The 27,386-nt window shown below is 47.1% G+C and overlaps 1 protein-coding gene across 1 annotated transcript; it reads left to right on the forward strand.

Moving 5' to 3' along the window:
* The first annotated feature begins 2,639 nt into the window (after positions 1 to 2,639).
* On the forward strand, positions 2,640 to 7,960 carry LOC137430524 (eukaryotic translation initiation factor 4 gamma 3-like). The gene is made up of 4 exons (XM_068121341.2): positions 2,640 to 2,815; positions 3,533 to 3,856; positions 3,979 to 4,077; positions 7,476 to 7,960. The coding sequence occupies exons 1-4, from the start codon at positions 2,654 to 2,656 to the stop codon at positions 7,560 to 7,562; spliced, it is 672 nt and encodes a 223-aa protein (XP_067977442.2). The 5' UTR covers positions 2,640 to 2,653; the 3' UTR covers positions 7,563 to 7,960.
* Positions 7,961 to 27,386: the final 19,426 nt, after the last annotated feature.

Here is a 27,386-nt window from a genome sequence, read left to right on the forward strand (position 1 = left end):
TTAACTTCGATTTCGATGGATAGCATGGAGAGCTGAGAATAAACGAACCCTCGCCAGCAAGACCGGAAACGGAAGTCAATCGCTAATAATTAATCGCTAATAATTAATTAATCTAATTAATTAGATTAGTTTAGATATTATAACTTAGTTTAGTTTAGATTAGATTAGTTTAGATTCGATTAGATAACTAATTAATCGCTAATAGTTAATCGCTAATAATTAAATAACTCCTCAATTAATTGATTAATCAAAAAACAAAAAATACTGTTTTTGACAACGGACTTGCTCACTACTGTGCCGAATTTTCAGCTTCCTAGCTCAAAGGATGGCTGAGATATCGTCCGGACAAACAAACAAGAAAGAAAACAAGAAAACAACCAGAGTGAAAACTGAGTACTCTCTTTCAGCATGCGTCACTGCCGAGCCCCCTTCGGTGCCCAGCAATGACGATTTGCAATGCCTGGAGATGGCATAGGAAAGGTGCGGTGTACAACAACCAAGAAAACAAACAACCAGAGTGAAAACTGAGTACTCCCTTTCAGCGTGCGTCACTGCCGAGCTCCCTTCGGTGCCCAGCAATGACGATTTGCAATGCCTGGAGATGGCATAGGAAAGGACCGGTGTACAACAGAGTGAAAACTGAGTACTCCCTTTCAGCATGCGTCACTGCCGAGCCCCCTTCGGTGCCCAGCAATGACGATTTGCAATGCCTGGAGATGGCATAGGAAAGGTGCGGTGTACAACAACCAAGAAAACAAACAACCAGAGTGAAAACTGAGTACTCCCTTTCAGCGTGCGTCACTGCCGAGCCCCCTTCGGTGCCCGGCAATGACGTTTTGCAATGGCTGGAGATGGCATAAGAAAGGTGCGGTGTACAACAAACTATAACTGCACTCAGTAGAGACATACCTCCGCAAGGTGAACAGTTCACGTTTTGTATCCCAGAGTAGACCAGAAAATCACAATACAGAATCGCATTTAATCAAAATCATCCGTCCACAACTTTTTGACAAATCCTGCTTTGTAGCATTTTTGGCCCAATCTCCCGATGGTGAAGAATCGCTTAAAAATTATAGTAGCCGGATCCGGAGCTTCACCAAAATCTAATAATTTCGTCCTCCTCACATCTCTGACAAATTTCGTCCGCATCCATCCACAACTTTTTGAGATATCTTGTTCACAAACGGACAGACGGACAGACAAACGGACAGACAGACAGACAGACAGGGGTGAAAATATAATCTCCATCCACCTTTGGTGGTGGAGGTAACAAACACACAAACAGACAAACAAATAAACAAACAATCAAACAAACACACAAACAAACAAACACACAAACAGACAACCACACAAACAAACAGACAAACAAGCACACAAACAACCACACAAACAGACAAATACACAAACAGACAAACACACAAACAAACACACAAACAGACAAACACACAAACAAACACACAAACAGACAAACACACAAACAAACACACAAACAGACAAACACACAAACAAACACACAAACAAACAAACACACAAACAAACAAACACAGAAACAAACACACAAACAAACAAATAAACAAACACAAACAAACATACAAACACCAAACACACAAACAAACAAACAGACAAACACACAAACAAACACACAAACAGACAAACACACAAACAAACACACAAACAGACAAACACACAAACAAACACACAAACAGACAAACACACAAACAAACAAACACAGAAACAAACACACAAACAAACAAATAAACAAACACACAAACAGACAAACAAACACACAAACAGACAAACACACAAACAAACACACAAACACACAAACAAACACACAAACAGACAAACACACAAACAAACACACAAACACACAAACAAAGACTTCTCCAGTGATAAATTGGATGATTGCTATTATTATGATGATTATTATTATTAATATTATCATTTTTGGAGCAGGTGCGGTGTTCACTTTACAGTATTGTCAATTTCATGTTTTCTGCTGCTGTTTTATTTGAAAAACTCTTCATTTGTTTCCACAGGGTGCTCGCGTTGTTAGGTACGTCATCCCAAGTGCTCTGGACCTCAAAACCTCCAACAATACCTGGAGGTCCAGCACGAAAACAGGGATGACAAGTTGTGATCAAGTGAGTTTGGTGTGTTCGATTTGAGAGGATGCTCATTTGTGTCGATTTCACGTTAAAACATCAAACTTTCCTTTCTTCTCTCATTTATTATGATGATTATTATGATTATTATTATTAATATTATCATTTTTGGAGCAGGTGCGGTGTCCACTTTACAGTATTGTCAATTTCATGTTTTTCTGCTGCTGTTTTATTTGAAAAACTCTTCATTTGTTTCCACAGGGTGCTCGCGTTGTTAAGTACGTCATCCCAAGTGGTCTGGACCTCAAAACTTCCAACAATGCCTGGAGGCCCAGCATGAAAACAGGGATGACAAGTTGTGATCAAGTGAGTTTGGTGTGTTCTATTTGAGAGGATGCTCATTTGTGTCGATTTCACGTTAAAACATCAAACTTTCCTTTCTTCTCTCATTTATTATTTTGACACCTCACCAATGACACCTCCTTTGTTTTATTCCCATTTGCTTCCCCAAGGATGTATGTCGACAGTTTCGAGTTCTCCTCAACAAAATGACACCAGAAAATTTTGGCCGCCTCATAAATCAGATGAAGAGGGTCAATATCACCAAAGAAGAAGATCTTGAGGACATTGTACAGCTTGTCCTGGACAAGGCGATAAAGGAATCCAAATTTTCTGAGGTGTACGCACACGTGTGTCACCACCTTGCAAAGGTGAGTTAATTTAACCACTACCACAACTCATGAGAGGAAGAACACCATACCAACAGACATCATTTTCTGAAACTTGTGAAATATCTGCTCTGCGCCCCTCCTATCACCTCCTACCACCTCCTACTACCCCCTCCTACCACCACCCCCTCCTACCACCACCCCCTCCTACCACCCCTCCTACCACCCCCTCCTACCACCCCTCCTACCACCCCCTCCTAACACCTCCTCCTACCATCTCCTACCACCCCCATCTTACCACCACCTCCTACCATCCCGTCCTACCACCTTCTCCTACCACCTCCTCCTACCACCTACTCCTACCACCCCCTCTTACCATTGCCCTCCTACCATTTTCTCTGACCACCGCCTCCTTCCACCTCCTACCACCCCCTCTTACCACCTCCCCATACCACCTCCTACCACACCCTCCTTCCCCACTCCCCTTTTCACAAACTGATACACAGTGTGCATTACTCTCATTTCCTTGGTGATATTTCCTCCCAAACTTGTTTACCCTCCATTGCAGGCCTCACTGCACTCCTTCCCTTCTTTTTTTCACTCCCTCTATTACAGGCCTCACTGCACTCCTTCCCTTCTTTTTTTCACTTTTGATTTTCTCAATTTATCTCCCTTGACCCACACCTGTTTAGAAAGTATTTAATAAACAGGTACCCCCTTTTCTTCAACAACATCCACCATTCTTTCATGTTTTCATAGATTGAGGTACAAGGAAGAGATAAACCTGGAAAGGTCCTCAACTTCCACACGCTCATCATTGAAAGCTGCAAGAATGAGTTGAGAATGGGGAATGATGGGAACTCCAGCTCGGATGATGACGCATCCAAAGAGAAAGGTCGACAGCGCGCGCTGGGCCACGTGGTCTTCATCGGGGAGCTTTTCAACGCACAGGTATTGGACGAATCATTTATCACCAACACAGGTAAGGGATTGCTCCAGGATGGGAATGAGCAATCTCTCAAGTGCTTCTGTCGTCTCATTGGAATTGCTGGAAAGGTCATCGACTCGACGCAAGCCAAAATGGTAATGAACCTTCACTTTGGAGTTTCCATAAACACCTTTACTCTTCAACTTCCCCTTTAAAATCATCCTTCTTGCTCGTCTTCGTTTTGCTCACCGAGCACCATGTTTTTCTGTCTTCACAGATGGATGAGTATTTCACCTTTTTGGACAAATTAATGAAGGAGCGGAAAATGGTGCCACGCATCCGTTTCATGCTCCAGGATCTGGTAGATCTTCGTATGGTAAGTCACACCTATCGTCCTCAGGTGTGCCAATTCACAATGAATACCTGTCTCAAGCCGTCTACCTTCCCGGTTCCTCGAGCTCGGTTATGCTGATCTTTAGACTCCCTGCCCTCTTTTCAGTGAATTCCTAGACGGTCTTCACTGTTTTGTTTTAAAATGTTTAAACTTCCTTCTTCCGCGTTGTTTACTCTCTTCTATTACAATTCACTCTTCTTCTTCTTTTCAAAAGGCTGTTTTCAAATCGCTCTTTAAATCATTCCCTTTATAAAAGTTTAACCTCTTACAGTTTTTCCCTTCTCAAAACTCTAAACTCACCTTCATTCCACCCTTCCTCCAACGTTTTCAAATGTATCTGACTTGAAAATCCCGAGAACCCCAGTTTGTTTGCAGTTGATGTTCGTATTTCATTAATCGTTACTTTTGTACATCTTCAGTGCCAAACCCTTCCCTGTCTGTTCCCTCCTCTCCTGGTACTCGCCCCGATCCTACCAACCCTATCTCTTACCAGCATCCCACTCCATACCCCCATTCCATCACTACCTGCCCGCTACCATTCCCTTTCAAAGCTCCCCCCATACCCCTTCCCTTCAAAACTCCCCCATAAACTCTCCCCTTTAAATACCCCCCCCCCCCCACACCCCTTCCCTTCTAATCTCCCCCCTCAACCCTCCCCTTCAAATGTCATCACGCCAGCTGGTTGGGTGTGGGTTCCTCTCTCACAAGCCATGGCATCTCAGCAAAGGACTTCTGTGACTCACTGGGACTGACACAATCTGTAAATTTCCCGACCCGGATCTCAGTCAATGGAGTATCTTCTCTTCGAGACTTGGTTATGACAAACTTCCCTGCAAATGTCTGCTGCTCTTCTTCTGCTCCAATCGGTTATTCTGATCATGTGCTTGTTAAAGTGAACATCTCTCTTGGCCATTCTCAGAGAGCCTCCTCAGCGCCGACGAGTCTGGCATTTCACTCAGGCCGACTGGCACGATCTGCAAGCAGCCATCAATCACCTGGACTGGTCTCCCATCTCTACTGCCTCTGACATCAATTCTTCCTTGGAATTCTTCCAAAGCAAACTGCTCGCTCTCATGCACAGATTTATCCCATCTCGTCTTCAGTTGTCTTACCCTTCCTCCCATCCATGGTACACTGAATCTTGTGTTGAGGCAGTTGCCCTGAAACAACTTGCCTTTGCCTCTTCGAAGGCTAATCCAACTGAAGGCAATTTCAGTTCCTTCCACCAAGCTCGGAACAAGTGTGTGTCTACCCTCAGGAGTGCCAGGAAGCACTATCTCTCCACACTCAAGAATGAACTCTCAAACCTGTCTCCTTCATCCAAATCCTGGTGGCGTCTGGTCAAATCCGTTTCTGGTGTTTGTTCCCCCTCCCTTACCTCAAATGGTTACACAGTTGACACCGCACGTGACAAAGTCAAATGCCTCAACTCTGTGTTTGCTTCAAAATCTTATGTCCCAAACCCATCTCTCTCTGTTCCCACCTTACCCAGTCATACCCAGCTGCTCCTGTGCTCTGTGTCCTTCTCTCCCGACAAGGTGGAGAAGTTTTTTCAAACCTCGACTCTGATTCTGCAACTGGACCAGACGACATCAGCCCACGGGTCCTAAGATCCTGCTCTGCCGCTCTATCTCACCCTCTCTCTATTCTCTTCACCCTCTCTCTATTCTCTTCACCCTCTCTTTTGCTCAAGGTCATCTGCCATCTGCTTGGAAATCAGCCAACATTACCGCTTTACACAAAAAGGTGCAAAAACAGATCCTTGCAACTACAGACCAATCAGCCTGCTCCCAATTATCAGCTCATGGAATCCAATATTGCTTCTGATATCAAATCCTTCCTCTTCACTAATGGCTTGATCTCTGATCATCAATTTGGATTCAGACCAGGTCACTCCACTCTGGACATGCTGCTTCTGCCGTCTCAGCAATGGATGGAGGTCCTCAATGCCAAACAGGAAATCAGAGCTGTCCCCCTTGACATATCACGTGCCTTCGATACGGTCTGGCACCCAGCTCTGCTCACCAATCTCCCATCCTATGGTATCCATGGAAACCTCCACTCATGGCTTGCGGACTTCCTCTCCGGTCGTAGTCAACGTGTGGCCCTGAATGGGTTTCTCTCATCTCCCCTTCCTGTTCAGGCTGGAGATCCCCAAGGCAGTGTTCTGGGCCCTGTGCTTTTTCTGGTCTTCATCAATGATCTCTCCGACTCTCTTGAAAATCCTCTCTATCTCTTTGCTGATGACTCCACTCTCTGCCGCTCCATTCCTCATCCCTCAGATCGGCAGTCTGCAGCATCCTCACTCTCTGCAGACCTGGACAAAATCACAGACTGGTCAAACAAGTGGAACATGTCTGTCAATCCTGACAAATCTCACACTCTTACTATGTCTCTCCGAAAAGACAGACTGGACGACCCTCCCATCTATTTTCTCAACAATCCTCTCCAAGAAGTTCTGTCGCCCAAGCTCTTGGGTCTCACTATCTGCCATGATCTTTCTTGGGAAGACCACATTTCCAAGCTGGCCTCCAAAGCCAGTCGCCGACTGGGCATCCTCCGTCGTGCGAAGTCCTTCCTTGGCACACCTGAGCTTCTCACCACATACAAGGCTTTCATCCGCAGCTCAATGGAATACTGTTCTCCCCTCTGAGCCGGTGCTCCTGCCTCACACCTAGCTAGGCTTCACGCTGTTGAAACGAAAGCTTTCAGCATCATTGGAATCTCCTGCGATGAAGTTAACTCCGAGGGCCTTTCACTTACTCACTGCAGGCAGGTTGGTGGTCTTTCTGTCTTTTACCGACTCCTCTCCGGCCTTGCTCCCCCAGCTCTGTCTGTGCTCTGAACCCCAAATATTCCTATAGGTTGCACAAGATCTGCCTGCAACCCTCTTATGGTTAAATTGCCAAAATCTAGGCTCTCTGCTCACCTTCACTCTTTCATTCCTCTTTTCTCCCGCATCTGCAACAAACTCCTTCACTCTCTTCAATCCCACTTCTACCTCCAGGTCTTCAAAACAGCTGTTCACCACCATCTCTTGTGTTCCCACATCCAAAACATTGATCTTTTTAACCCCCGTTAATCCATGCCAAGCCCACCTCTTGAAATTCCGTTTTCTTTCCTGAAATCCCCTGTAGCGTCCATCTTGTTTATACCGTGTACCCCGCCACAGCCCTCTCCCTTCCACAGATCTCCCAATGTGCATGTTCTCTACTGTTGTTGTGCTTCCCTCTCTCCCCCTCTTGTCTCCTGCTCCCTTTATTATATGTTTTTATACGAGTGTGTGTTGGCGCTTATACGAGCCTTGACTTTGTTTGAAAATAAAATAAATAACAAACCACCTGCATCCATAACCACAGCTATGCTCTTCCCTTCCTTAGCATAATTGGATTCCACGCCGAAAGGTCGAGCGACCAAACTACCTCCAAACGATACGTGAGGAAGCTCGTGCAGAACAACAGCGATGAAGGAGATCACACCACCACTGAAGTTACCATGTGCTGCTCTTTTATGACACAGCACATGGCACACACACACACACACACACACACACACACACACACACACATACACACACACACACGTACACCGTCACACATGCATACACATACACACACGCATATATATATATGCACATTTTTTACACACACACACACACACATATACACATACACACACACACACACACACATATGTACACCTACACACATCCCACATGTATATACATATTTAAAGTGTACGTGCCCTTCCCCTCTCCCCCCTCCATCCCCCTGCGCCCCCACCTCCCCCGTCCCTCCCTCCTCCCTCCCCCACCCGGCAACGCCGTGTACTTCTGCTCGTAACTAATAAAATTAAAACGAAGAAATATCTCTGTAATTTCCTGAAACTCGGTGAAATTCGATGAAATTCGCTCGGTGAATTCACTCTGTTTATCGGTGAAATTTTTCCTTTGGGCGGTGTATAATCGCTCCGAACGAAATATCAATCAGCAATTTCCCATCTGATAATTTATTTATTTTACATATGTGAATTACACGTCCATGCACACGTAAAATGGAGTTTGTTTTTGCACACGTGAAATGAACACGTGAACCTTTACTTCCGGATAATAATGCTGAATGAAATAAGAACGGAGATCCCAGAGTAGACCTTCCCGTCGTTTGATATGGACTCTTCTCTTCTCGGAAGTTCTTCTGCCTCTTCCGTTATCCAGCAGAAGAGGCGGTTAGAAGAGGAAGAGGCGGAAGAGAAGAGGTTATACTTACGCAGCAAAACTTGCAAGTGAAAACACAATCTGGATATTTGCATCAACTTGTGATGTCCTGTCATCTTTGTCTAATTATTCCATCATGAGCGCGAGTAATACATGTTTGGCCGCCATCTTGCTTCTCTTCTGCCTGTTCGGCGCAAAGCAATCTTCCGGAAGAGGCTTCTGTCTTCGGAAGAGACCAAATCGCACGCGCTTCAGAAAATCACAATACAGAATCACATTTAATCAAAATCATCAGTCCACAACTTTTTGAGATATCCTGCTATGTCGTTCTTGGCCCAATCTCCCGATGGTGAAGAATCACTTTAAAAATTCTAGGAGCCGAATCCGGATCTTGATGCAACATAGATTCAAACTATTGGGAACACAGCCTTAATTACACACATACTAATGAGATATCTATAGAGATCCTAAGGTGTGCTACGTGTTGCTCGTGGCCTAACTAGGGTGCGACCTTTGACCTTTACACCAAAAATGGGATTATTTACAGGGGATTATTTATAAGGGAATATTACAGATATTTACAAAGTGGAGGGTTCTAAAAACCACAACACTGCACCCTCATTACCTCCAGGGCCGGCCCGGCCCGAAAGAACTTTAACTTAGTGTGACACTCAGATGTGGTAACCCTCTACTATTAACTTCACCCTGAGTGCGACATTTTAAAAACCATTAAGTATGTCCCGCCTGCTGCGTTGCATTCTATCGAACAGATTCACGCCCACAGGATAACCGAATCACGGAATTAATTTCAAAACTAAACATGGACGGTGGGGAGCATTATTTACAAAGACACGATTTGGTATTTACAAACGTGAACCCAGGACCTGTCTTTTGGGAAACAAAAAGAAGATGTTTTGAAAAGAGGAAAGCATACACTGCACTGCACCGATACCACCAGCACCAATAAGCACCATAGAACAAAAAGCACCAAAACACCAATATGCACAAAAAGCACCAAAAGCACCATCCGGTGCACAGTCATACATTGCAATAAAGGAAGCCTTGCGACGTCTCCTCTGCTGGGCCGCTGGTTCTGGATGACTTCTTTGCTTGTGGCCTATTTGGTAATAATTTAAAAAGGCACAAAACGCGTCCACTTTTTTAAAATTAGGGCCAGCAGGGGCCAACTAAAGGTGGTTCACCTGCTTGGCTTAGGTGCCACCTTTGCCGTGGTCCGCAAGCAAGATCTCCCTGGCCACAACGGCCGGTCCCCAGCAGAGGTGCCAGGCCCCAAAATGTGGGGTCCATGAATGTGGTGCTCGGCCACAGACCTGTGGTCCATATGGTGGTGCTCGGCCACAACAACGTGCGGTCCATAAGTGTGGTACCGGTCCAGGCAGGCAGCAGCGAGGGTGCGGGCACACAACTGCGACACCTGCACACTTTCCCCTCGGCACACAAAGACCACGGTCCATGAGTGGGGAAGGAAGACAAAGCAGGGTTAGCGGGGTGCAAGGGCGCAAGAGTACACGTTAACACAAGGTAATGCAGAGGTGAGGTGCGTTGGAGAGCGAGCGGAGAAAGATCGGCCCTAGCGTATGCTCCCCCCCTGTCACCTAATCTACCCTTGCCCTTACCCCATATTTACACAATTTACAAATTCGTCGCTACGTCTTGTCTTCCCCATATCTCCCCTCGACACCAAATTCGTCATCAATCTCAATTTCTCATTAATCCCTTTATTCCGAATTTACCATCAATCCCTCATAAGGAGGAAGAGATGGAATAGCAAGCACAATGTCACCCCCACGTCATGATGCGTCTTACATTATCTCTCCGACTCTCTGGAAAATCCTCTCTATCTCTTTGCTGATGACTCCACTCTCTGCCGCTCCATTCCTCTTCCCTCAGATCGGCAGTCTGCAGCCTCCTCATTCTCTGAAGACCTGGACAAAATCACAGACTGGTCAAACAAGTGGAACATGTGTTTCACTCCTGACAAATCTCACACTCTTACTATGTCTCTCCGAAAAGATCGACTGGACAACCCTCCCATCTACTTTCTCAACAATCCTCTCCAAGAAGGATTGCAACATAGATTTCTTGTTGCCATGATCTTTCTTGGGAAAACCACATTTCCAAGCTGGCCTCCAAAGCCAGTCGCCGACTGGGCATCCTCCGTCGTGCGAAGTCCTTCGTAGGCACACCTGAGCTCCTCACCACATACAAGGCTTTCATCCGCAGCTCAATGGAATACTGTTCCCCCCTATGGGCTGGTGCTCCTGCCTCACACTTGGCTCGGCTTCACGCTGTTGAATCCAAAGCTTTCAGAATCATTGGAATCTCCCGCGATGAAGCTATCTCTGAGGGCCTTTCACTCACTCACAGGTAGGCAGGTAGGTGGTCTTTCTGTCTTCTACCGACTCCTCTCCGGCCTTGCTCCCCAAGCTCTCTCTGTGCTCTGTCCCCCAAATATTCCTACAGGTCGCACAAGATCTGCCAGCAACCCTCTGATGGTTAAACTGCCGAAATCTCGGCTCTCTGCTCACCTTCACTCTTTCATTCCTCTTTTCTCCCGCCTCTGGAACAAACTCCCACACTCCCTTCAATCCCACTCCTCCCTCCAGGTCTTTAAAACTGCTGTTCACCACCATCTCTTATCTTCCCCCATCCAAAACCTTGATCTTTTCTACCCCCACTAATTCACCCCAGATCCACCTTGTTTGAAATTCCAACTTCTTTCTTGGAAGTCCTGGCAGTGTCCATATGTTTTATACCTCTCCCACCCCCCCCCCCCTTCCCATGCCTCCCCCCAAAGCCCTCTCCCTCCCACAAATCTCTCGATGTCTCCATGTCTCTCGGTCCCTGCTCTCAAATGTTGTGTTTGTGTCCTTCCCCCTCTCTCCCCATCTTGTCTACCGCTCCCGATGTTATTTGTTTTATGTGTCTGTTTGTCTTTCTGTGTGATTAATGTTCGCTCTTTCACGAGCCTCGATCTTGTATACAAAAAAAACAAAAAAAAAAAAACATACCAGACATTTGCAAAAAACCGGTGGTGTTGAGTCCTATCACCCTGGTAAGTGGATGCAGATGGTGCGAAGAGACTTCAATCCTAACTATCTTCTAAATGACTTTAACACTTTTACTCTACCCGGGGTCTTTCCCTGCAAAACCATTGGCCATTTTACACTATGTGGTTCTAAAAATCGAACTCCCATTGACCAAACTGTTGCTCACCAATTTGGGGTCTCACTCCCCCGATTCTTCACCCTGTGCCCTCGCACAATTTCAAGGCTGGGTCGTGTGGAGCTCCCAGCAGGTCCGCTCACCTGCACACCTTCGCCACTGCAGTTGTCTCCCGAGCTTACCTGCTCCTTACCGTAACCTACCTGGGGAAGGCCCTCTGGCTCCCTTACCCCACTACCGCCCTCTCTGGCGTCGGGCTACCCGGGTCCGTCCTCCGGATCGTCGGGCACCATTGAACAACTCTACTGGCTCCCAGAGCCTACCTGCGGCTTCACCTGGCCGACAGACTAACAGTGGCGGAGTGCCCATTTAACCATACGTACTAACAGGCCACATGCCCAGCCAATTTCGTTCCACTAATGCACCCATCCAAGCAGTACTCTGCGACTCTCGCACCACAGATGCCAATATCCAAACACAATTTACCTACTCCCTCTACCTAACTTTTAAACTACCCTACCCGGGTACTCGTGAAGGGGGGGTCCATCCTTCCCCATCCACTCCTTTCGCACCAACCACTCCACTCCATGTATTCCACACTACTCACTCCACACCATCCATTCCATACTCCATGTATTCCATACCATTTATTCCATGTAACCATTCTTCATTCACCGGTACTTTCACTTGCACACCTTGTGCCCACACACCTGGTGGCACTTGCACACCTGGTGGCACCTGCACACCTGGTGGCACTTGCACACCTGGTGGCACCTGCACACCTGGTGGCACTTGCACCCTCCTTCCCTCCAGGACCATTCACTCAATACAATACACTCAACTCAATGCACAATCACACCTTTCACAATACTCTGCTCAATCACTTCCTACACACACACTGCATCATCTGATCTACCTGGTTTTCCCACTAACTTAGTGCTTCCCGTCTTCCCTTATACTATTGCACATCCCACGTCGTTATCATCCAAACTAATCTACCTACGTCCCCTACTACAGGTATGATGTCGCTACTTAAATCTACAGTTACCTATGGTCATCTTTCTAAATCCCTATCATTATCCAAACCCTCCCTGGCTTGGTTTTCACTGCCCTACCCCATAAAACTATAGCTCCTCTGCCCCCGCATACGATGTGAGGGATGGTAAATCTACCATCCCTCTACACCATATACCATTTGCCATCAATTTCCCTATTACACTATCACTATCGCCATCACAGTCCATTCAACTTGAGCCACCCGGAACGTCAATACATCATTAAAGCTCGGCTTCACAAAGCCGAGCAATGAATACGGGTGGTTTGGTCTGCTGCAGGTTGGGTCCGTCCGGCATTTGGTTCAGGGGGGGGGAGGTTTGCTCGGGCCAAGGCTCCAAGCACCATCCCGGCGCGGGGCCTTGCGCTCCCAAGCGCGATGGCCTAGCCTTGCCCGGGTGGAGCGCCGCCACCACAAGGGGGCGCCGCGCCGGCTCCTCCTCCTTCCTCTCGAACCGAGCCGCCCGCTTTGCCTGGCAAAGCGCGGACTCGACCGTGCAGGGCGGGGCCCGGCCCGAATCGTGCACGACTCTCCGAACAGGAGCGAGGCGACACCGATCCCCGCCGGTTCCCGCAGCACACACCGCCCGTCACGGACCGAGGGCTCGTGTCGCCTAGCCGTCAGCCTAAACACTGCCCCGGTCAACGTCAATGCCCTACTCGCATGCTCACACCACTCGTTCCATTCTTTACTCATACATCCCATACACTCCGTCAATTCCACCACCGCACTCTCTGGTACACACCACTCGCTGTTCGCACACTCCATAACACACCTTGGCACACACTCGTCGTTCGCACACCTCACGTGCACTCACCCCCGTTACGTATTCCGTAACCCCCACGGGCGTGCACTCTTCCGTTACATCCCCTGTAACACTCCCCATCACGCGCTCCACCACCAACTCAGGTGTGCCTCCTCGCACACGCTCAACCATTCCAAGTGTGCATCCTCGCACCCGCTCCTCATCCATCTCACTCTCCGTATCACTCGTCGTTCCACTTCCACACTCCGATGTGCATTCACTCTCGCACTCGGTATCACTCCCATACTCTGTCGTCATTCGCACACGCGCGCCGTTCACCTTCACACACCTTTTCCTCACACGCGCGCCATTGCCATTCACACAGCGCACCACGGCCCTTTTACGAGCACCCGGGTTACGCCTGCATCCCAAGCGCGCGAAAATTGTTTTTGCACCAACCACAGCCCGACTCACCTGGGCGCTTCCTCTTCCTCCTCGCTCCAACACCTGCAAATCTTTATAAGGATTAAGCACGGCATCATGATGCGAGCACGGACTCTGTGCATTATCCATCTCTCCCTTCAATTCCTGGACTACCTCCGTCGTCTTTTCATTTTCAATTTCGACTATTTGTTCGATTTATTCGATTCTAATTTCTTTTTCTTTAATTTCAATGTGTTTTCCCTCGACGACCGCTGGCTCTATTAAAATTTTCTCTACTTCGGCGGTCGCCGGCTTCCCTATACCCCGGGTCACGATCTCTACCCCGGTCCACGTGACTTTGCCTTGCTCAACGTCGCTTCTCCCGCGCTCCTGTCACGTACAAATGCGCTATTCCCACTTGACCTGCGGTCAAAGTCCTTCCCCAATGCTTTTATCTGGCCACCTATTCGGGTTCTAAACCCTTCAATTTGATTTCCTAATCCCCCAATCTGCTTCCTAATCCCCCAAATTTGCTTTCTAATCCCCCCAATTTGCTTCCCAAATCATTTCTCATTCCCCCAATTTTGCTGTCTAACTTCCCAATTTGGCTTCCCACTTGCTCTTCAAGTTTATTACTCTGAGCATCCATTTTATTGTCCATCTGCTTACTACTCTTTGCCATCTCCAATTGTATGACCGCCTGTAGCTGCGCCATGAGGGCCTGCATGTCAAAGCAGCATGCAGCACACGGCCACTTCCCAGTTCTTTCCACCTCACCACATGCTTTACCACTTGCCATCACCTTCGTCTTTCCGATATTCACTGAAAAGTAGGGTTTGAAATCCTACGGTAAAGGCTAGCTAGTATGGAGGATAATAGAGAACAGTGGATCCAGGAAAAGGGCCGTGATCAAACGGTTCGGACAGGACGAGACACTAAACTCCCTTTCGGCACAACATTTAATAAAACAAGGCAAAGATGGCGGCAATCAACTTGCTCACACGAGCCATCAGCAAGAAGCCGGAAGTCTCCTCCCTTTCCGGTGCAAATTAAGAGAAAAAAGTAAGAATTACAGGCTCACACTACACCAACATGGCATCAACATATTGCAAGAAAACATTCCTAAGCAAAGCAGGAAACGTTCACGTATATCGTACGCATAACATCAGAGACTTTCTAACAGCCACCCCCAAATTTGTGGAATAAATTTGAAAAAGGGAAAGTCTTTCAGTCCATTCACCCCTCACCCATCATATTGAAGCTTCGACAGCCGGATCAATTTAGCAAGTGGTCGAACATAGTTCTTGCCACGAACTTGAACGCTGGCAGTTCGAGCACGGTCATCTGAGCCCGGAAAGGTCTCGTGAGGTTTCCCTCTACGGGCGATGAGGCGACGGACGGACATTAGGAAGGCTTCAGCATCAAGGCCCTCCAGGAGGCCCAGATGTACGCTGCGGGTAGTGAGGCACTTGAGGATTATACCCCAGCGCTTCTCCGTTCGTCTTCCAATTTTTATGGTGAAAGGACCGAAGCAGTCCACTCCAGTAGAGTTGAAGGCAGGCTTGTATAGTCGTAACCGAGCAGAAGGTAGATCAGCCATCCTTGGCACCTCTGGATTGGCACGCCATCTTCGGCACTCGTGGCATTGATGTTGGTGTCGACGAATAGCCTCTCAACCACGCAGAATCCCGTACTTGCTACGTACTTCAGCAAGAATTCTCTCCGGACCACAGTGAAGCAGTTGGTCATCACATTCTTGAATGAGGAGCTTGGTTACTGGGTGAGGAGGATCTAAAACAATAGGATGCACAGCATCTTGTGTAAGGACATCCGCATGGCGTAGTCTTCCTCCTACTCTGATGAGACCAAGGGTACGGTCATATTCAGGTGAGAGAGATGCCAGTCGACCTCTGATGGGTAAATCCCTACCCGTGGCAAGTATCTGGACTTCGTCCGGAAAACTATTGTGCTGTGAGCGTTGAAGCAGAAGATTCTCTATCTCCCCATGCTGGTGAGCGCTTAAGGTAAGATAGTCTTGATCGTAGGCCACCCCGTTGGGACACTGCTGTGCAGCCACAACCATAGTGTTCCAAGTCTTGTACTGTGAAGGGTCAGGGAAGGCCTGTATGTCCACCGACATTGTTCCAGAGAAGGTTGACTTCCGGAGCTCAGTCACATCACTTTGCTCTAGTACGCTGACCGGTCCTTGTAGTGACCAGCCCAGGTTGGTACAAACTGCTACTGGAGCACCCATGGGGCCAAATCGCACAGGTTGCTTTGGTAAGATGAGGTGCGGATAGTCTGACCCGATCAATATTGTTGGTTGAGCCTTGTTAATCAAAGGGAGTGGTATCCCAGCTAGGTGGGGGTGCCGTTTCTGAAGATCGGCCACTGGGTACGAATACTCAGATAAGCGCAGCATTGTGGCAGTGAATGCTGCATCTATCCCATACCTCTGGTTCGGGTTCTCGACCGATGATATCTGAAGCTTGACAGAAGCTCCGGTACACTGCAACTTATCTTCTCGCACTGTCTTGAGCAGTAATGCTTCAGGTTTACCCACCAGGTTCAGCCGCTCCGTTATTGAATTCAAAAGCATAGTCCTTTCTGAACTATCGTCTAGAATGGCATAGGTCTCTATGGACCCTTGTGGGCCACGAAGAAGCACCTTTACGACCTTTAACAGGACATCATGTGGACGGGAAGGCTTGTCAAGGTACACTGCAGATGGTGCAGAGCCTGTCATGAGGACGGTATCGCTGGATCTCTGCGCTGCATCATGTAGGATGGTTAGGTGCAACTCGTTGCAAGCAATGCATGGCTTCCTAAGTGTACAGCCATCAGCTGGGTGTGACCTACCGCACCTCCAGCAACAGTCATGTTCCCTTATCCACTTAATAATATGGTCTGTGGAAAGCTTCTTGAATTCCGCACAGGAACCGAGGTAATGATCACTGGTGTCACAATGAGGACAATAAGGCTTGGTCTTGGTTGTTGAAGAAACATTACGCAATGGCTGTGGCCTCGTGCCAGCTATTGGTGACTCAGAGTTGTGAAACACCGAGGCCTGTGATTCTTTCTTCTTGAAAGATGAAGAATGCTGTTCCTTTCTCTCTAATCCCTGGCCCTCACATTTGTAGAGGACAGCAGCTTGGTTCGCTATACGTTTAGCTCGGGCCTTCGCCTGCAGCCTAGCTGCCAGATGGTGCAACGTGTAGGTCTGATTAGAATCTGCATTTAAAAGTCCTTGGTTAATGCAGTGCTCAATAAATCCATCACGATAGCTCGGAGGCAGTTTGCTAATTAGCCTGTCTACATGTGAGCCACATCGTAGTTCAGATCTATGCTCACCCTCGAGGGATTGTAACATACCCACAAGGGAGTGCACTGCGAGAGCAAATTCTTCAAAGGCTTCTGCATCTCCAGTCCTCACTGGTGCCATGTTCATGATGGCACCAATTTCGCTCTGTACGAGTTGCCTTGGCTGTCCATACTTGTCCCGCAGGGCCCGTAAGGCCACCGTGTATGGCTTTGGATCATGCACGTAGGCCTGAGCAAGTTTGTATGCACTTGGTAGCTTCAGGTGGGTTAAGAGTACTTGATATTTGTACTCCCCTGACAAGTAGGTGTGATTACTTATCAGGCGATCCAATGCAAGCTTGAGAAGGGCAAAGTCACTTTCTCTGCCACTGTGGAAATAAGGCAGACTCGGTTTTGGTACGCCAAACCACACCCATCATTCCTGTCTGACTTCTCCTACTTTCTGACCCAGCTATGTTCCCTCTCCCCCTCAATCCTCCTCCTTGGTGATTTCAATATCCACATGGACTCCACTGACTCCACGCTAACCACTGACTTCACTGATTTACTCACCTGCTTTAACCTCACTCAACATGTCAACTTTCCTACCCATAACCGTGGTCACATTCTGGACCTTGTCTGCTCTACTGGACTAATTTTGCACCATCTCTCTGGCTCCGACCTCACTCTCTCTGACCACCGAGCCATCACTCTGACCATCAACATCCCCACCCCAGCACCAAGGCATTATCGCACTATCAACTTCCGTAAGCTAAACGCTCTTTCACCTACCTCATTCTCATCGACCCTCTCTGAAAAAATGTCCACTTCTCCCTTCGTTGACCTCCACACCCCTTCTGACCTCACTGACTACTACAACCACCCTCTCTCCTCCTGCCTTGACCAACTTGCGCCTATAAAAACCAAAACAGTTTCTTTCACCCATTCTGCTCCCTGGTTTACCCCTGAACTCCGCCTGATGAAAACTCGTGCTCGCCAACTTGAAAGACTCCGCAATAAAACAGGTCTCACAGTTCACTCCCAGGCCTACAAGGACCACATACAACACTATAAAGATGCCCTCTCCCGCGCCCGCTCCGCCTACTACTCTCAAATTATCCACTCTGGCTCCGGAAACCCAAAAGCACTCTTCTCTACAATAAACAAACTCCTCAGCCCCCTGAACACCACCACCCAGTCATTCACAATAGACAACTGCATCTCCTTCCTTTCATTCTTCCAACGCAAAATTGAAAACATCTACAACAGCTTGACCACCGCCGCACCCGCTCCCCCTCAAACCACCTGCCCCCCCTTATCCTGCCATCCCCTGTCTCAATTCTCCCCAGTCTCCCCTACTGACCTCTCTGAACTCCTCATCGGAATGAAAACTGCCACCTGCACTCTTGACCCCATCCCCTCCAGCTTTGTCAAGGCCTCCCTTCCTGCTCTCTCTCCACTTATCATTGCAACAATAAACTCCTCCCTGTCTACAGGCATCGTCCCACCATCCCTCAAAATTGCTGCTGTTACCCCCATTCTGAAAAAACCTGGACTAAACCCTGACACCCTAAATAACTTCAGACCCATCTCCAACCTACCCTTTCTGTCAAAGGTTTTGGAACGCGCTGTAGCCACTCAACTCAAACATCACCTCTCTGCCAATAACCTGTATGAAACATTCCAATCCGGATTCCGCTCCAACCACAGTACTGAAACTGCTCTCCTCAAAATCACCAACGACCTTCTCCTCTCCTCTGACGCTGGCAACCTCAACATTCTCATCCTCCTCGACCTCAGCGCCGCCTTTGACACCATCGATCACACCATCCTCCTCACCCGACTTGAAACCACCTTTAACATTACCGGCACTGCCCTCTCTTGGATTAAATCATACCTCTCTGACAGACGTCAATTCATCTCCATCAATAACTGCAAATCCCCCACTGCTCCCCTCCCCCAAGGTCTCCCCCAAGGTTCAGTTCTTGACCCCCTCCTCTTCATCCTTTACCTGTCCCCCCTCGGTCACTTAATCCGCCGTCATGGTCTCCAATTCCACTGCTTCGCCGATGACATCCAGCTTTTCATCTCCACTAAGTCCATCTCCACCGCCACCCACTCTATCCTGACAAACTGCATCACTGAAATAAAATCCTGGCTTCAAATCAACTTCCTCAAACTTAACTGTGATAAATCTGAAATAATCATCATTGGCCCAAAAACGCTCACCAAGTCCACCCATAACTTTGCCCTCAACATCGACGGTTTCCCAGTATCCACCTCCCCTCACATCCGGAATCTTGGCATCATCTTTGACCAAACCCTCTCCTTCGACAAATACACTAAACAGATCACAAAGACAGCCTCTTTCACCTGAAAAACATCGCCCGTCTCCGTCCATCCCTCTCCTCCGTGGCTGCAGAAACCCTCATCCACGCCTTCATCACTTCCCGTCTGGACTACTGCAATAGCCTCCTTTATGGTTCACCCTCAACAATCACCAATAAACTCCAATACATTCAGAACTCCGCTGCCCGTCTACTCACCCATTCCCGGACCCGTGACCACATCACCCCCGTCCTTTACAAGCTTCACTGGCTCCCCATCTCCCAGAGAATCCAGTACAAAATCCTCCTCTTGACCTACAAAGCCCTCCATAACCTGGCCCCATCCTACCTGGCTGACCTCCTCTCCAGACACACTCCCACCCGCAACCTCCGCTCTGCTGGTACCAACCTCCTGACCCCCCCCCCCCATCCGGACCAAATTTAGATCCTGGGGGGACAGGGCCTTCTCCATCGCTGCTCCCACCCTCTGGAACTCGCTACCTCACACCATCAGAGACTCCTCCTCACTCACCACATTCAAAACATCACTCAAGACCCACCTGTTCAACACTGCATTCAACATTTAACCCACAGCATCTAACCCCTGACTATCTCCTCTCCTTCTCCCTCCTTTGTGCTTTGAATATTTCCCTATTGATTCTTCTTTTTTTGCAATTGTTTTTATGTTTTGCTATGCATTATGTTTTGCACTCTGTCAAAGCATCTTTGGGCTTCCTGAAAAGCGCTATATAAAATAAATGCATTATTATTATTATTATAGGATGAAGCTATTAGTAGGTCCATGAGGTTGGGTGTTGCAGGCGTCTCAGATGGGTGAACTGGATGCCCATGTGGTAAAGTCGAGGGTGGTAGATAGGGTGCATGATGACATGGTAACATGTTAGGATGAAAATTTGAAGCTTGGAATGGAGCTGTGGTTGCGGATGAATATGCAGTTGGATGAGTTTGCTTCACCTTCTCTTTCGGTGATGGATTGTCATTGATGATTAATCGAGGAGTAGATGTGGATTGCAGGTCGGCAGTGATGGCAATTTCCGGCTCTGGCCGCAGTAGCGGCAGCTGCGTTGGCAATGGTTTGTTTGGTTGAACTGAGGGAGTACATGACGCTCCACCACCGTGCAGAATTGTATGCTGGGCGGTAACGGTTGGACGCCCGGTTGGAGAGGTGGGCGCTTCATCTCCTGCATTTAAGAACGACACTATCAACCGTGCTTCCTCCAGTTCCTATTCGGCCTTCCTCAGATGTCTCTGTCTTGTTAGCTGGACGGACAAGGTCTCGCGTTCCCTCAGAGCCTGGCGCTCCATCTCCTGAGCCTGGCGCTCCATCTCCTGAGCCTGGCACTCCATCTCCTGAGCCTGGCGCTCCATCTCCTGAGCCTGAAGGACTTCATCCTGCAGCTGCTGTCCACGTTTCTCAGCTCTCTCATCCTCCCCAACTTGACATGTCAGTTCCTCCAGTTCATACTGTTTTCGTTTTTCCATTAGAATAGCTGATTGTACACCACTGAGTTGGGATGTAATGGATGTACGGCTGTAGCTGGAACAATAGCTGCGTCGTGAGCTATGTGCACTGCATAGTGAGGCAGTCTTTGGTCGGTGGCTTCCTGACGAATGTCGTCGGGAAGAAGAACTCGGCCCACACTCCTGATTAAGGGAAGAACCACTCGTGTTTGAAGGTACATAGTTAAGAACATAGTCTTTCAAACGTTCAGGGATACGTATATTCTTTTCCGGTCGGGAAGACGCCGTTAATTCATTGCCAATGCTGATGATGGCCGGATCCGGTAATTCGGTGGCTGATACAGGCGCGGGGCTGACGGCGGCCACCGAAACAGAGACAAATGGATTCGTGCCATGAGTCGTTAAAGGACTAACCGGGATAATGTCGCTGGTATTGTCTGCTGCTTGAGTACACTCCGCAGTCAGGGTAGCGGCGACATTCTCGTCCATGATTTCCTTGTCCAGCTGTTCGTTATCCGGCTCAAAGGACCATGAAAAGTAGGGTCTGAAATCCTACGGTAAAGGCTAGCTAGTACGGAGGATACTAGAGAACAGTGGATCCAGGAAAAGGGCCGTGATCAAACGGTTCGGACAGGACGAGACACTAAACTCCCTTTCAGCACAACATTTAATAAAACAAGGCAAAGATGGCAGCAATCAACTCGCTCACATGAGCCATCAGCAAGAAGCCGGAAGTCTCCTCCCTTTCCGGTGCAAATTAGAGAAAAAAGTAAGAATTACAGGCTCGCACTACACCAACATGGCATCAACATATTGCAAGAAAACATTCATAAGCAAAGCAGGAAACGTTCACGTATATCGTACGCATAACATCAGAGACTTTCTAACATTCACCTTCAGACCTTTTGTCTCCATACATTCCTTCCACTTGTTCATTTTCTGCTTCAGTCCATCCATACTTTCTGCAATCAACACCAGATCATCTGTATACAACAATTCCCACAGTAAACCCTCCTTTACGTTCCGAGCCAGCACCTCCATCACAGATACAAATAGTAGTGGACTTAGTACCGACCCCTGATGCACTCCCACCTTCACCTCAAACTCACCACTGTTCCCGTCCTTCGTCCTTCACAGTCCACGTGAACCATTTTGAAAGAATTGCATCGCATGGAGGAAACAACAGCCAAAGAAGACAGCGACCCAGAATATGAGCACGGGGCTAATGCCGTGTTAATTCGTAGTCGGGGTTAAGGATACTTTCCTCTGTTCGCAATACCCTCTGTGGCTATCCCTAACACTTATAACATCAGCCGGGCAAGCTATTCACGCTCCAATGGACACGATAGCAAAAAGACCTGCCTAGAAGAGGCGGAGCTACAATGGTTTTATGGGCGGGTGGGTGGGGGGGAAGGCTTGGACAGGGTCGGCAGGCCACGTCCCCCCACCCCTCCAGAGTGATGTGGCCCGATGAGGTGGGCGAAGTGTGAAGAAGAAGCTTCGAGATTCTGGCTTTGGCAGTGTGACTGTGAGGAGGCCCGTTGTCTCGGGTGTGCTGGTATGCTGCAGGATGTGGTCGTGCTTCCTTTCGCAAAGAACAAGATTTTTTAAAAATATCTCTCGTGAACGAGTGTGAAGTGGTGGACAGAGGAGAAAAGAACGAGGGCTGTGCTCCCTGATCGCCTCGATCCCGGGTGCCATCGGCTTTTGGTTTTGCCGCCACCTTTCTGGGCTTCCCACCTGTGTGGCTTCGGGCTCCAACAACTTCCGACTTAGCATGGGATCCATTTTGGGCCAGTTGAGTGCCGGAGTGTGAACTTTACTTTCTTACCTTACCCTGTGTGTGTTTTTGTGTCTGTATGGAGGATCCTCACCTCATCATTTTTACCTCGGCATTTATTTTCTTTATTTTCATTCCGTGCCTTATTTTATTGAAAATAATTATTGTTACATTTTTTGTTGTATTATTCTTGATTGGGTTTCAAAATAAACCCGTGCGTTCACGAGAATAAACGCTTCGTGGTTCTTCAGTCCCGCGGGTCAATAACCGCCAAAATTGTAAATCACCTCGGGTGTTAAAGCTGGTTCGGCTCATCCATCCAAGGCTTGGTGGTAACCCAGCTGTGGACAGGACAGTATTTTTCGTGGTAATGAGTGGAAATATTGGTACGAACATGGTTTAAAAGACCGCTCAAGGGAACCCCCAAAAAGTTTGATGACAGGTTGTCTCTTGTTCCAACCAAACCAAAAGAGACTTGTTCCACACAAGATTTGTTTTAAATTATAACTGTAATTTGAAAAAGTCTTATAAATTGTTATAAATTGTTCTAAAGCACGTAATGTCATACAGTGTATGTGAAGAAATATTAACAAACGTTTTATCAAAAAATATGAAACAACTGAACTTCTCCGTCTCTGTTATGATTAGCACATGAAGTGGTTAAAGACAAAAACAAACTTTTACTTTGACATGTACATATGTGCAACGATTCTTCTATAATGTGAGAACTTTAAGCGACATTTTCCCGACCTATTTCCCGACGAAATGCTCCTACACATCACACGGTCCATGCTATTCCTAACTCAAACCTACCTTACCTACCTCCATAAACATAACAATACATTTATACTCCATGCATATTCCTATTCGTTGGAGAAATACATTTTTAATGCTGAAGGAACTTGTGAACAGGAGTAAATACAACTTTACATGTACACATAATCCTGTACCGCACTCTTTACTTGTCATTCTACTATAATGTGAGAAGTGTCTGTTTCATTGCACGTTTCTTTATTTGACGTTTATGCATTCCTAAACCGCTGGATAGAATGAGGTGAAAGCTTGTGATTGTTTCTATCCATGTCTTGACTCAATTAGTCATGCTAGAACCTTACAAGAACCGTCAAAACAATTGAACATTTTACATTGTTCATTTTTAAAAGAAAAGATCTGCCAGCAAGCTTGTGGCTCGTGCACAGAACAACATACTGTATTTACAAACCAAGTGCAATCCTAAGTACAATATCAACATACAAAATAAGTGAAATCATAATTACATCAACATAAAAAATAAGTGAAATCCTAATTACATCAACATACAGTATCGACAGCCCAAGTGAAAATCCTAACATTTGAAGTTAGTCATAACTTTTATACTTGCTGAAACTGGGAGGAGAAAGTGGAGAGGGAGGAGCGAAGATGGGATTGGTCGCATGAAGAAAAGGGGAGGAGAGCAGTAGGATTGGTTAAGCAAAGTGTAGGTGGGAGGGATGAGGGAAGTGGGGATTGGTCGAATGAAATATTGGGGTGGGAGGGAGCAAAGATTGAGGGATACAATGTGATTGGTCGAGTGAATGCTGCGATGGGTGGACTTCCCGCCGAGTCGGTCCACATATCAAATCTTTTAATGAGGCACATCTGTTTCCCATTGTCTTCTGCTAGACTTTTCGGAGCAATCATCCTTTTAAAGTTCTTGAAGACCATTAATTTTTGAAGGTCATTCATTGACTATCTTCAAAAAAAACTTTATTTCAAAGTACCATATCTTTAACTATATTAGCCTTAGTCATAAATAAATAATTACAGTGCCTTTATTATTAAAATTATACCAAATTATTTACCATTCTGTGGTTTTATCCATAATTCATTTATCCTTAACATCATTGTTTCCACAGGACCTGAGTATTCTGCCAGTTGATGAGAGGGTGAAAAACGTGAAAAATGGCACGTGAAACGTGAAAGCTGAATGCCTCAACTCTGTGTTTGCCTCTAAATCTTGTGTCCCAAACCCATCCCTCTGTACCCACCGTACCCAGTCGTACCCAGCTGCTCCTGGACTCTGTGTCCTTTCCTCCTGACAAGGTGCAAAAGTTTCTGTCAACCCTCGACTCTGATTCTGCAACTGGACCTGACGGCATCAGCCCACGGGTCCTAAAATCCTGTTCCTCCGCTTTACAGAAAAAAGGTGCAAAAACAGATCCTAGCAACAACAGACCAATCAGCCTTCTCCCAAATTATCAGCAAAGTCATGGAATCCATCATTGCTTCATATATGAAATCTTTCCTCTTCTCCATTGGCTTGATCTCTGATCATCAATTTGGTTTCTGACCAGGTCACTCTACTCTGGACATGCTGCTTCTGCTGTCTCAACAATGGATGGAGGTCCTCAATGCCAAACAGGAAATTAGAGCTGTCTCCTTCGACATATCATGTGCCTTCGATACGGTCTGACACCCCGCTCTGCTCACCAAACTCTCCTCCTTTGGTATCTGTGGAAATCTCCACGCATGGCTGGCGGACTTCCTCTCTAGTCGTAGTCAACGCGTGGCCCTGAATGGGTTTCTCTCATCTCCTCTTCCTGTTCAGGCTGGAGTTCCCCAAGGCAGTGTTCTGGGCCCTGTGCTTTTTCTGGTCTTCATCAATGATCTCTCCGACTCTCTTGGAAATCCTCTCTATCTCTTTGCTGATGACTCCACTCTCTGCCGCTCCATTCCTCATCCCTCAGATCGGCAGTCTGCAGCCTCCTCACTCTCTGCAGACCTAGACAAAATCAGACTGGGCAAACAAGTGGAACATGTCTTTCAATCCTGACAAATCTCACACTCTTACGATGTCTCTCCGAAAAGACCGACTGGACAACCCTCCCATCCACTTTCTGAATCAGGATGCACCATAGGAATCAAACGGCATAGGAATCAAAATGGCGGTGTGTGGAGTCAGCCGTCGCACTGCCGAAATGACATCACATCACCCCTGTCACGTGACCAGATCCTCAACTCTGATTGGTGTACGTTTGAGGGGGCATACATTCATACATACATACATACATACGGACAGACAAACACTGTTATAGACGGCTTTGCCCGATGGGCTACGCAGTAAAAAACTTTTAATAAGACTATGCAATAACAACACAGACAAGCACATGTCATTGCCACGCACGATAGGAGGGGTTCTAATTGGAATACTCTGCACTTTGCACTTCACTCACCTTTCTGACAATCGTGAGACGGGGATGAAGGTTCGACATGCCACCAGGAGGTAGCGATGAACAACTTGTAGTGAACTGCAGCAAGGCCTCGCGTTCGTGCGGGGCCATCTTGCAAAGCACATTCACAAAGCGCAAAAAGCCCGGACTGTGGGAACCCACGCATACAATGTCATGTGCTCCAATGGTTATTGGGTAAACACAAATCCTATTAAGCTACTGCAAAACCCACAAATGAATTGTGCAGATTTCGTTCCTCTGCTGTGGTCAACACTTGAAGTTCAATGGAAGAGATTTCTGTTGGTTTGGGAGCACAATCCATCAAATTTGCATTGAGATCACAGTAGCTTTACCATCTCTTCCCAACAGAAGGTCAAAGCAAACAGCCATCATTCACCAAATGATTTAGAAGCTGAACATGAGCAAGCTTTATTAAAAACATGTTTGAGGTGATAAGAAACGTCTGCATTCATGCCAAATTGCAGGAATTGCAATGGGACAGCTGAGAAACAGTAAAGTCTTTTGGGTCCTCTGGATCTTTGGGGTCCTCGTGTATTTTCGGTCATATGGGTCTTTGGGGTATTTTGGCTCTTTGGGTAATTTTGGTCTTTGAGATCCACTGCACCCTCAGGATCTTTAAAGGTCTTTTTGGTGTTTTGGATTGACATCCCACAGACGTAAATGAAGAATCAGTTTACTCTGCACACTTTGCACGTCACGTTCAGCGAATTTCACCTCCCTACACCGTGTATTTATTGTAATTTTTAAAAAACGCCACCGTACACCGACCTTGAGGCTCGGTTTGCAAGCCACCGTCCACAAATCCGGACATATAATTGCGGCCAACGATATCCCCGAGAGAGGAGGCGGGAAAAAGGATCGTGTGGCATGCCGGGAAACTAAGCAAATCGCCATTCACGCCTCATTAGTGTCCACAGCTCATTTGTACAGGTGAATAATTTGTACAATAAGAACAAAAAAATCAGAATTTACTCGCACGATTTTTAAAGGTTGAAAATTTATTTTCTTTATTGGTTCTTGAGTTTACTCTGACACTTTCTTCTCTCAGCTTTCTTTTATTTTTATCGTTCTTTCTTAAACACACACACAATTTCGCGCGTCCTCTTGCATCATCCGCATTACACGCACCTCACCTGCACCTGTACAGGGTGGCCACAAAGTCCCTATGCATAATAATTAATATAGTGTGCCCTTTGTTACTTTTGTTTTTATTTTAAAAATTGTATATAAGATCGAGGCTCGTGTAAGAGCTAACATTAATCACAAAAAACACAGACACATAAAACATATAATAAAGGGAGCAGGAGACAAGATGGGGAAGAGAGGGAAGCACAAAAGCACAACAAAAGTAGTTAAACGGTATTAGACGGCGGACACTGAAGCACTGATTGACTGGTTGGTATCCACGGTTGATTTATCGACCTGCTGCGGCACAAGAAGTTCATGCGCGGTAGCCTCAGGCCCTGTAAATTTGAGGTCAACTGATGCTACCCCTGTTAGTAGCCACAAAACCCAGGGCCGCAAAAATATAGACAGTTCTGAAGATGTTAA

The sequence above is a fragment of the Myxine glutinosa genome, chromosome 7, assembly GCF_964187855.1.
Source record: "Myxine glutinosa chromosome 7, kmMyxGlut1.1, whole genome shotgun sequence".
Taxonomy (NCBI): Eukaryota; Metazoa; Chordata; class Myxini; order Myxiniformes; family Myxinidae; genus Myxine; species Myxine glutinosa.